The 12,497-nt window shown below is 44.1% G+C and overlaps 1 protein-coding gene across 4 annotated transcripts in view; it reads right to left on the reverse strand.

Annotated features, from left to right (window-relative positions):
* WAC (WW domain containing adaptor with coiled-coil) overlaps window positions 1–5,016 on the reverse strand; it is an 84,023-nt gene extending 79,007 nt beyond the window's left edge. Inside the window, exons 1-3 of one of the 4 annotated variants that reach the window (XM_072825565.1) lie at window positions 4,760–5,016; window positions 3,713–3,749; window positions 1,902–2,097 (exon numbers count right to left, since the gene is read on the reverse strand). In XM_072825565.1, coding sequence (XP_072681666.1) covers window positions 1,902–2,040 — 139 coding nt within the window. In that variant the 5' untranslated portion in view covers window positions 2,041–2,097; window positions 3,713–3,749; window positions 4,760–5,016. Of the gene's footprint in view, window positions 1–1,901; window positions 2,115–3,711; window positions 3,750–3,911; window positions 4,018–4,759 lie in introns of those variants that run through there. The other 3 variants (XM_072825568.1, XM_072825567.1, XM_072825566.1) reach the window with 3 other exon arrangements.
* Between the last annotated feature and the right edge of the window lie 7,481 nt (window positions 5,017–12,497).

Consider the following 12,497-nt stretch of genomic DNA (forward strand, 5'->3'; position numbering starts at 1 on the left):
GGCAAGTCAAAGCCTTTCAAACTAGCTTTTCTCAAGGTCAGGATCACGTTTTATCTTTACTTCCAGGAATACCACACAACTGTTGCCCCATGTTTGTTGAATGAGTAACAGAATGGTCTTGGGATTATTTGACCTATAAAGAAATTTTCAGGTATGGTTAACTGTAAATGTTAGAAAGCACTTACAGAACTTTCCCAGAGTGCCTAAACTGACTTCTTCCTGGATTTGGAGATATAGGATACATTAAACCAGATCACAATCACTAAAAGAGAACCTAAGACACTTATCTGTAAGGAGATGAAGTACCACATCCTATTTTGTCACAATCACAAAAATGTTAAAAATAAAGCACAATATAATGCAAACAGTACCACTATAGAAGAGTAATTGGAAATAGTATCATCTCAGACCATATCTAACACTGGAAAATTTTACCCACAAAATTAAAAGTATTAATAGTTTAAGTAATTTTACTATCAAAGGGCTTCTAACACTTTAATAACCAAACCCACTTACTACTGGTTACTTACAAACAAAATATAGTTTTATCTGCAGAAGTAGCACAACACTATAGCTATATTCAACCGAACTTTATTCTCCTTTCATCCAGTAAATGTCTAAATTCTTTCATCTCAATGCAATCTTCTACTATTAATTTCCTCAACCCAGTTACCATGGACAGAGGAAACCTATGTTTCTAAATATCTGACTGCATTGAATAAAGCTGATCTCCACCCTAAGAGGTGGAAAGAGGACCAGAAAATGCAGGACATTTTTAAAAAGTGAGCAAAGTACTGAAACCTCCTTGATAGAAAGCCACATGGCACTTTTGAGTTTCCTTAAAGCCTCTGAAAGCACAATCACTGTTGTATATATATGTATCTCAAACATGTTTATCTAGTAAGCAATTTAAGATTTTATGGTGGAAAAAAACATTTTAATTACCCTAGTGAAAATGGTTTATGCCTCAATACACGCTCTAGAATGAAATCCAATTTTTTGGTAGATTCTGGGCAAATTAAATCTGAAAATAGTTACCGAGTTTCTCTACTTAGCCTCCTACCACAAAAGAGCTTGAGGCAGGGCAGTAACTGAAAGGACACATCACTATACAAAAGAAATGAGGCTAACTTTTAAAAAGTTGGAATATCCGTATGAATACAGTATAAAAATTACATTAATAAAATCCTGGAGAATATGGAAAGTAACATTTTAAAGGTCTACAAATAAAAACCCTAAAGAAGGGCAGCCCCAGTGGCGCAGCGGTTTGGCGCCGCCTGCAGCCTGGGGTGTGATCCTGGAGACCTGGGATAGAGTCCACATCGGGCTCCCTGCATGGAGCCTGCTTCTCTCCCTCTGCCTGTGTCTCTGCCTCTTTCTCTCTGTGTCTATGAATAAATAAATAAAATCTTAAAAAAAAAAAAAAAAAAAAAAACCCTAAAGAACTTTATAATCACAAGTGGTTTTTTTAACCTGTAAACGATCTCGAAAACCATGCTAAGCTTTTAAATTGAAAATTTATCAGTAGGAAACACATTTGAACTCCTTACAAAAATAAATTTAAGCAGCAACAAGAATCTCAAACTGAGTCAAATAAACTGAAGTCTTTACTTGAAAAGATGTAAATTATCTTGTTAGAAAAATGTCCCACATTTCTCTCATCATTAATAAGCATTTGGTAAGTTATACTCAAATACATTCTCTTACTATAAGCCACTGGTATCCATTTTTAAGATGTACAGGTCAGCACCTTACTTCTACAATGACTTGATAGAAATAAAATATTTTGATGATATAACCATATGGTAACATCTGAAAGCTGGAAATATTACTGCCACCCATTGTTTTACAGAGAACTATTGTTAAGTACATGTAGAAGTTTCATCAAAAAAGCTACTCACCACCATCCCTTTCTCTAACTCTGTGAATATGCACATTTTTGGCCTTACTGTGACCTGTGCCATCACTATATTTGTTTTCAGGACTATCAGATCTCCGCAACATTTTATTTGGTGGTGAAGGATCTGCGGCGTCTCGCATTTTCTCATGTCTGTGATCACCACTACTGGGGTGACTCTTCGATGAATACTTAAGTGCCTGTAAAACATCACCCCCCCAAAAAAGAAGAGAGAAAGAATTGAAACTTTAAACTTAACTTCCTAAACGAATTTTATCATAAAATTTGGCATATTCAATTTATGAACCTGTATTAAAAAAAATCAAAATTTCCATTCTCAATTCTGCTTTAAGTCATTCAGACAGTACCTAAATGCCTTAGAGCTTCTCATATAAAAAAAAAAAAATCTTTAAAAAACCCCAAATATTTCATTAAACATCTTGTAACTACAAGAAATCAAACACCTTGGTACATTAATTCCTTAATAAATTTTTCTGGGAATTACAAAGTTAAATCCAAAGTAGAAACTAGTGTACTAGTTTCATCTCGAGTACTAGTGCACTAATCTTGTGTTCTACAACTGGTATATGTAGACAAGTATACATAAACATAAACATGTTTCTGCAAACCTACAAAAAAAAATAATGTTTCCCCAAGTTTTTGATTCAAGGAAAATGTCTCACATTTAACTTACCTACTCTTGCAGGTATAGAAAATCATCTCAAGGTACAAAAAATGTTGGTGGGTATTTCTAACATAATTTAATGGAACTCCCTCAAAATAATGATTTAGTTTTATTCTAACACATTTAAGACAATCATAATAAACCAGTCTTTTACTATGTGTTAATTTAATTAGTATGTTTCGGAGGAGCAGATTCAACAGGATTTAATCTTTTAACTACACAAAGATAACGAACAACATCTTACACACCAAGGGACCTCGGGTTTTTAACTTGAGCTTTAACAACTCATGCTAACCAGTAACAAAACTACCAGCTTAGAAACTCCTTTAAGTGAGTAAATGTAGAATGTGTAAAGTATTCCTTTCTGGTGTCATCTGATGGTTACCAACCATTTACGAGATTTCCCCCATCAAAACAGAGCCCACTTCTATCACAATTTTTAAAACCTTTACATGCAGAAACCGCAGTCACAAAAAGGAAACCTAGCTACCTAGAACCATCTACACTAGAATGAATTACCCATAAAAGACTTCTGAGCAGAAAATGAATTATCCAAGTATTCAAAGATCTCAATCAATTCTTAGAAAAAACGAAAAGCACTCCTTCACTAGTGAAGCAGCTATATGCACCAAAAACAATTAAAATGGGGAAGAGAACAGTTCAGGACACACATAAGAGTTGCAAACCAATTAAGTTGTTCCTTCCCAAGCTTTCCGTCTAATTTAAGTATCATTGTGTTAAGTTACCAAATACAATAAATATGGCTCAGAAGTCACCTATCACCTCACCCCATCGATTCCTTCACACCGAAATAATTGAGACAGGTCCTTCCTGGCTAGGAATGCTTTTTTCTCCCCCCCCCCCCCCCCCCGTAGGAGGAAAAAAAAAAAAAAAAACCACCCCACACAAAACCCTGAACTTCCTCCAGTCACCTGTCAAACTAAGTCACTAAACGTTGTTGGCGAGCGCTAAGTGAACCAAACAAAATTTCCAGGGGACCCGCGGTGCTAGTTTCAGATTTGTTGCACCGAAGGGCCTGTAGCGACTTGTGAAGCCTGCGCTCGAGTAGCAGTTCCTCCCTTCCCCCTCCGTCCCCCCACCCACCCCTCCACCCCGGCCTCTGCTGGTACCTGGTAAGGCTGCGAGTCCCCCCTCCGGTCGTGACAGCTGAAAAACAGGAAGAGAGACGGCGATATAAGACACCTCGGGGAGCCGGGGGGGGGGGGGCGGCCCCCCAGCGCCCCTCCCCGCGGGAGACCTACCAAACGTACCAGCAACGAGCCCACACACACTCACACACCACACACACACTCGGCTGAAAGGCGGTACCGAGGGCCCGACGCCGAGAACCCGGCCTCCGCCGCCTCCACACGCACTCCGTCCTCGCCCGCCCGCGCGGCGGCTCCTCCTCCTAGCCCGATCCGGATCAGGGTTAACAACAAAAATGGCGGCTCGGCCAGCACCAGATAAGGAGGAACAGCCCCCCCCCTCCTCGCGCCGCCGCCGCCGCCGCCCCCCGCCCCCCGCCCCCCGCCCGCGCTGCGGCCCGGCCCCGAAACGAAAAGACAATTTACCCATCACTGAGTCTCTGCTGTTTCCTCGCATACATTACCATCAATGCCCGGCCTGTGAGTGTGTGTCGGGGGAGGGGAGAGCGGCCGCGAGAGGCGGGCGGGCGGGCGGGCGCGCAGGCGGCGGGCGGGCGGCGGCACCGGCACCAGGGCCCGGCGCGCCCTCGGCGACTCTCAGCACCTCCCCGTTACTGGCGCCGGCGCTCCCGGGCCATCTCCCTCCGCCGACACCACGCTCACGCTCAGCCCGGGCAGCGGCGCCAACTACACGGCGGCAGCGGCGAGCCGGGGGGAGGGGGGCAAGAAGACGCGTCCGGCTCAGCCCCGCGGAGAGCTACTGCCTCCTCCGCCTCCTCTTCCTCCTGCTCCGCCGCCTCCTCCCCTCCTCCCCCCGTCGCCGCCGCTGCCTGGTCCTTCTCCTCCGCCTCCTGCCGCCGCCGCCGCCGCCGCCGCTGGTGCCGCCGCTGCCGCTCCACCAACTACATCCGGGCAACTCGGCCGCCGCGGCCTTCGGCAAACCTCGGCAGTTTCCGCCGCGCCCCTCCTCTCCCACCCTCGGCCTTCCTCCCCGCCCCGCGCGGCTCGGGAACGCCGCCTTCGGCAAACCTCGGCTCGCCCCGGCCTTCCTCTTCCTCTGCGGCCTGGCTCGCCTCCTCGCGAGCCGTCAGCTCTTTCCGGTTGCCGCTTCTTGTCCTCACGCGCAAGTCCGGCCGCTGCCGTCCCAGTTTAAGGATAGTCCCGCTCGGGGCCCTGCTCGAGGCTGGTCCCGGGGGCTCCGGGGTGCGCGGGGAGGGAGCCGCCTGCGGGCGGAGGACGGTGCGGCGCGAGAGAAGCCATCGCGGACCAAATAAAGGCGGCGGCGGCTGCTGCGCGTGCGCCCAGCGGCGCGGGGGAGGGAGGGCGCCCCGGAGTGACTCTGCGGCCGCCGGCCCCCGCCCCTCGGGGCCCCGGCGGGGTGGTCGGAGAGCGCCCGGGGCGGCGGCGGCGGCGGCGGCGGCGGCGGGCGGGCGGTGGCCGAGGGGCGTCCGCGGCGGGCGGGACGGCCGGCGCCCTCGGGGAGGCGGGGCGCGGGCCGCTGCTGCCTGCGGCCGGAACCCGGGCCGGGTTGCGAGCGCGCGGCCGGCCTCGGCGGGCAGGGGCGCCCGGGAGCCGGGCCGCCGGCGCGTGGGAAGTCCGTCTCCCCGCAGGAGCGCGCAGGATGGCGAGCTGCCGAGCGAGGCCCGGCGCGGGGGCCCAGGGCTGCCGCAGAACCTGCGGGAAGGCTGCGCGCCGCTGCGGCTGGGAGGGGGACGCGCCGAGGGCGGGGAGGGAGCGCCGCTCCGGGCGTTGGCGCCCAACGCCGACCGCGCTGCCGGGGAGCGGGGCGCGCTCGCTGGGGCCGAGGCTCGGGCCGCTGCGTCCTTGTTTCCTGTTTTCCGCCCCCGGCTGGGCCTTCCCCACCCTCTCTTCGTTCCCCATTTTTCTCGTCTCGTTCCTCTTCCTCGCCGAAGTCCTTTGGTGAAGGAAAATGCCTTCGGACATTCTGCAAGTGCCTAAAGGCACGGGGTGTGCTAAATGCGGCTGCGGCGAATTGCACTTCCCAGACCGCTTCGGGCACAGGACCGGCATTGGCACGTTGGGGGGGGCAGAGTCCAGTGTACCCCCCCCGCCCCCGCCAAAGTCAAGCTTTACTTGAGGATAGCGGATGATGCTGAGGTGGGGGTTCCCCCCCCCGCTCTAAATTCCTTATAAGGCAGCGTTAATTTAACGAAAAGGTTGTAATACCTTTTAAATGTGTATTTGCATAGAAGGAAAAGATAAAGGAGGAAACAAGCCAGAAGACCCCACCAAAAACCTGTATCAAAAAGTAACCGGCTAACTTGCTATCCAGCAAGTTACATTATTGCTGAGACTAATGAAGGAAGGATGTGGGGAGGAGGCCCTGAAATCTATTGAAAGAAGTAATTACGTGGCCTTATTTGTCATACCCACTTGCCAGAAATCAGGATTACTGCTGTTTTCGAGAACCTGTAAAAGCCTACTTAATGCCCACATAAGCTATCAGTACCTAAAAAAAAGTTGCCATTGACTGAAATGGGGGAAAGAAATTAAAAACCTGGAGTCTTATATGCAATTTTTTTTTTTTTTTTTTAAGATTTTATTTTAGAGCAGTCCAGGTGGCTCAGCGGTTTAGCGCCGCCTTCAGCCCAGGACCTGGTCCTGGAGACCCGGGATCGACTTCTGCATCTGGCTCCCTGCATGGAGCCTGCTTCTCCCTCTGCCTGTGTCTCTGCTTCTCTCTCTCTCTCTCTCTGTGTGTCTCTCTGTGTGTCTCTCATGAATAAATAAAATCTTTAAGAAAAAAATTTTTGTTTATTTTAGAGTGAGTGGAAGGAGAAGGAGCAGAGGGAGGAGTAAGAAGAGAGAGAAAGAATCTCAACTATACAATTTTATGTTTTTAAGGATTGTATTTATTCATGAGAGACACACGGAGAGAGGCAGAGACACAGGCAGAGGGAGAAGCAGGCTACACACAGGGAGCCCGCCCCGGGACTCTATCCCTGGTCTCCAGGATCAGGCCCTGGGCTGAAGGCGGCGCTAAACCCCTTGAGCCACCAGGGCTGCCCTCAACCGTATGATTTTAGCCAGGAGCCTCACCCTGGGCTGGATCCCACCACACTGAGCGGAATCCAAGAGTTGAACACTTAACTGACAGCCTCCCAGACGCCTCTCTTGTGCAATTTCTAACACTTTTGTAACAATACATTGAAGACAGGACACCGGATTTGCAAAGTACAACAAAATTTATTGCTAATTTCTTGATGGTAATCACCTGCTGGAATTTTGATATATACCATTTGATCAAAAGCAACAAATGAAGAAAATGTACCAGGCAATGTGTAGTCTTCATTATTCATAGATCCCACATTTGCAATTTTGCCTACTCCTTAAAATTTGTAACTGTCAAATCAGTATGCATCGCAGCCATGGACATGCATAGAGTGGCAAAAATTTAACATTCCCAGCTGAGTTTAACAAGGCCACATTGGTTGATTCTGCTTTCAAACTGTAAATAAATGCACTTTTCACAATATGTATACTTAAATGTTTTTTGCACTTTTCATTGTTTTTATTGGTGGTTTTGCTGTTTTAAATGCCCCTCCTGTAGTGCTGAAGTGCTGTTTATTAGTCTTAAACACAAGATATGATGTTCCTGGTGGAGAAAACACATGTCCTAGATAAACTTCCAGGCTTATCATTAGTGCTTTTAGCCATAATGAGTTCAGTGTTAAGGAATCAACAATATTATAAGATGTCTAAGTAGAAACACACTGATGAAAATGTGACCAAAGTTTCAGGAACAGGGACGCCTGGGTGTCTCAGTAGTTGGGCGCCTTCCTTCAGGGCACCATCCTGGGTCTGGGGATCGAGTTCCATGTCAGGCTTCTCACAGGGAGCCTGCTTTCTCCCTCTGCCTGTGTCTCTCTTGAATAAATAAAATCTTAAAAAAAAAAAGACACAGTGTCTCAGGAACTTAACCCCTGTTTTCACAATGACTTAATAGAATTACCTCAAATAAGAACAATCAGGATCCATTAAAGGATCCATATAAATGTTATACCCATTTTTTAAAAGCTCATCACCTATTTTAGATTCCATCATCCATTATTATAAATCCTTTCTAAATACCTTCAGTCCTTTCCTTCTCTCTTCCTCTATTTTACCTGTCTAAACCACAATCCTGGTTAATTCATTGTATACTTGGAACAGAGCAGTTGAACTTGGCTGGAGAAAAACAGCCATGCTAACTCTGAATTGAGCTCTTTGTGTTCATCACCCTCCTCAGGCCACTTTCTCTAATCCATTTACCAGTTATTTCTAACAGCTAGTTAATATCCTTCAGACCTAAGAAGACATCCTCCACTCCTCATTCTGCGTAAGGCATTATCTTGTTTCTTATCTCTCTAGGGAAGTAGGAAAAAAGTCAAATCAATGACAGCCCCCTCCTCACCATTGTACCTACCAACCTTCTACATCTGAATACACTGCTACATACCTGTAACTGGGTAATTGCCAAAATTCCTAAAATTAAAGTTGCCACCTTTTCCTTTAGAGCCATTTTACTCTTGGACTTGTCTGTTTTCCTTTTGAATATTTTCCCTCACAACTGGATCACTTCTGTCAACTTATAAAAAGGTTTTAATAGCTACCATCATTAAAAAAAACTAAAAAAAAAAAAAAACAAAACTGACCTGTATCTCCCTCCAAATATCCCCTTGCTTTGATTTGTTCTCCTTACAAATTATTCCACTTCTGCTACTGTCTGTTAAATCCACAAATCAGACTTGATCTCCACAGTCCACTGTAAAACTGCTCAATATCATCAGTAACCTCCATGTTCTTAAATCCAATTTTTGTTTCTTAATCTTCATCTTATTTCACCTGTCAGCAGCATTTGACACAGCTGACAAATTTCTCTTTTCCTGAAACTCTTTGTCTTGCCTGCCAGGATACTGTTCTTTCTTGCTTCTCTTCCTTCCTAAATGGTTTTTGCTTAGTCTCTTTGCTGGTTCCTCCTAATTTTCTAGCCTCAAAATGCTGGAGTACCCCAAGATTCAAATATCACAACTTGGTCTGCTCTGATATCTGTTCTCCCTCACTAGGCAATCCCATCCATGTCTCTGCCAAAATGTTTGAATCTCCATGTTTGAATCTCCAGCCTATACCTCTCCCCTAAACACTAGGCTCAAAATCAACTGCCAACTCTACAGTACTGCTCAAATGTCCAGGTATCCTAAACTTAAAAATATATCCACAACCAAACTCTTAACTCCTTACACCCCTAAATAAATTCTGTTTAGGTCTTCCCTGTTGTGTGAAATAGTAACTTCATTCTACCAGTTGAGACTAGAGACTTAGGGATAGTTTTTGCTTCTTTCATACTTCACATCCACTCCATCTGGAAATGCCACCAGTATTATCTTCAAAATATACTCAGAATCTGATCTTGGTTCACTGCCTCCATCACATTCACTCATCCAAGCCACTATCCTATCCCTAGGCCATAGCAAAGGCTTCCTAACTCCTCTCCCACTTCTACACCTGCTTCCACAGCGTTTACTAGCTCACACAGTAAGTAGTCAGTGATCTTTTTACAAGTCAGTATTATTTCTACCTTAAAACCCACCAATGGCTTCCCATCTCAGAATAAAAGCCAGTATTCTTACCATACTCTATAAGTGAACTATTCCTGCCCGTGTTATCTTCTGTTTCATATCCAATGACTTTTTAACTTGCTCATTTTTTCCCCATCACTTTCTTCCCTTTTCCTCCAATATACCAAGCATGTTGGAGGACCTTTGCTCTACCATCCTTCCTGGAATGCTCTTCCCTTTTGGTCCTATTTGGTTCACACTGTATCACTCTCACCTTATCAGAAAGATCTTTCCTTTGAGAACTCTATATAAGTGGTACTCCACTATCTTTCTCTCTGCTCCCTTTTTTACCATTTGCCATATAATATATATTTCATTTATTGGTTGTCTCCTACTAGAATGATATCTATCTCTGTGACAGCAGATAAACATATTTGTTGAGTGAAAGGATATTTGCCTACAGAATTACAAAGAAAATAGCAAAATATCGTTCATTCCTAAGAGGAAAAGACCTGATTATAAGATCCAGTCATTCTGTCACAAATAGGGAAAAGCTGGCTTATTCCTAATACAGATAAAATACTGTATTAGATAATATTTGAGAATTTACATAAATTTGCATATATAGCAAATCTTATGCTATTTGCGTTCCTCTCTTTTGAGAGATTGCAAGTTTGTAAGTGTGCAAAAGACCTATATTTCCACCAACAGATAACACATATCAACCAATAGAGGGGGAGAACTGTCAGCCCATAGGCTGTAGATGACCATGATTTTTTTTTAAGATTTTTATTTATTTATTCATGAGATACACAAAGAGAGAGACAGAGAGAGAGGCAGAGACACAGGCAGAGGGAGAAGCAGGTTCCTTGTGGGGAGCCTGATGCAGAACTCCATCCCAGGACCCTGGGATCTCGACCTGAGCCAAAGGTAGAACTCAACCACTGAGCCACCCAGGTGCCCTGGTGACCGTGATTTTAATGTGATCCTGCTCAGGGAGAAGAATCAAAAAATTAAGTCCTCAAACCTCTAGTTGTAAAAGGGACTTAAAAAGGTTTTGCTAGAATTTCTAAAGGATCACAAAATAAGAATGTATTCTCTGAAATTTTTACCTACTCTTTTTATCTTTTTTCTCTGTCCTTGGCTTCCTCTCAAATAGCATAATATAGTGGTTAAAAACATGGCATTTTGAATCAGAATGACATAATGTAGAGCTCTGGCTACATTACTGATTGACTAGCAATGTGATGTTGGGCAAATTACCAAAATTTCAGAGATTATGCCTCCTTATTTCTAAAATAGGTTTGATAGGGCATAGGGCTGTTTGTCAGAAGTAAATGAAATCACTTTACATAAATTAGCAGCACCAGGCACACACATGCCCCACTGCTGGTGGTTATTATTCATTCATTAAACAAAAAAAAATTAACCTGTGTATCATGTCTTGAGAATACAGTATTAAGCAAAATCACTTGGTTTCTGCTTTTATGGAGTTTACATTTTAATATATAACTAAAAGGAGACCATTTGATTATCAGAGTTGTGATGTGAGGCTTTCATTCAAGTATGTGGAAAAATAGGAAAACTGCCACAAAAATCACTATTTAGAAAAGATGAGTAAAAACATCCAGGACAGCACTATATCAGTATATGATGTATCTTTTTAGGCAGAGATAATAATGTGGATAGTCAACAGATCCAGTGGTTCTTTTTTACTCAAGTAGAAGTAGTAGAGGTAAGCTCTGGATTTATAAACTGGCCACTACCCCCCACCCAGGCCACTTTTTAAAGTCCTTCCAAGTGATGGATGGTTAAGTATAGCCAAGATTGAGAACTGTACCCTAACCCCTTTGCCTCTGTCTGACAAAACTGCAGCCTGAATTAACCCATTCTCAGTGCCTCTAAGCATTTGCACATTGCTGAAGGCTATTGGACAATCCAATAGACTGATTTCCACTAAAATCTCATGATCACCAAAATCAAATGAACCCCCAGGACATCTAGGCCATCTTATATTTCTCTCTTTGCCTCTCACCACTTTAACAAGGTTTTCAAACTTCCACTCTCCTCAAATCTATCCCTTTCACTTTACTACCTCCCCTTCACTCTCTGCAGATAACATCACCACTTTCCTCCCAAAATGAAGCTAGCAAAGGGAAATTTCTTTCTGTTTTCAAATATACAAATCTACCTACAGTCATCCTTCCCCCTATTTACTCAACAATGCATTGAGTACCTACTATATGCTGGGCATACATCAATGAACCATACAAAGAAAGATCTTTACTTCCGTCTGGCCCTTGAGCTTATATTTTAGTGGGGAAAGACAGGAATAAAATAAGTAATATGGTGATTTAGAAAATAGTAAGTGTACTATGGAGAAGAATGGAAGTTTATAGGAAGGAGCTGATTAAGGAGTAATATTTTATTTTATTTATTTTTTTTTTAGGAGTAATATTTTAAATAGTCATTGAGCAGATGACATTTGAGCAAAGACTTGAAGGTGGTGAGAGAGCAAGCTATATGGATGTTTGGAGAGGAATATTCCTGGCAAGGGGAACAGCAAGAGCAAAAGTCTAGAGGCAGGAATGTGCCTGGTGTGTAAGAATAATAAGGAAAGCTGTGGGGTGAAATGTGACTGAGGGAAAAAGTTTTAGGAAGTGAGCTCAAATAGGTTAAAGGAGGGGGTGAAGGGGCAGATCATGAAGTCTCTAATAAGCCATTGTAAGAAGTTTGGCTTTTATTCTGAGAGATGAGAAGCCATTGGAGAGTTAAAAGCAGAAAAGTGATGTTGGCTACTATATTAAGAATGTCCATATGACAAGGAAGGAAGCAGGGAAACTACCTAGGATGCTACTGCATTGTCCTAAGGTCACTGTTTCAAAACAGGAGTTAAGCTTCCTCTCTAAGGCCATTTCCTTCACATATACTTTCCTTCCACCTCTTGAGTTATACTGACAATTATCTCTTTGTATACTTAAACTCTCCCTTTTATCTAGATCATATCCATTGTTTCTAAACACATCTGAATCCTATGTCAAAATAAACCCTTCCTTGACCCCATTGCTGCCCTGTCAAGTTCCTTACTTCAGCCAAATTTTCAGTAAGCCTTGTCTCTGGGATCTCATTGGTTTCATTCTTTACCTCTTTATTCATATTCCAGGTTGCTATCATCTGACATCTGCGCCTATAATATCACCAAAATAGAT

The sequence above is a fragment of the Canis lupus genome, chromosome 5 (assembly GCF_048164855.1).
Source record: "Canis lupus baileyi chromosome 5, mCanLup2.hap1, whole genome shotgun sequence".
Classification (NCBI taxonomy): domain Eukaryota; kingdom Metazoa; phylum Chordata; class Mammalia; order Carnivora; family Canidae; genus Canis; species Canis lupus.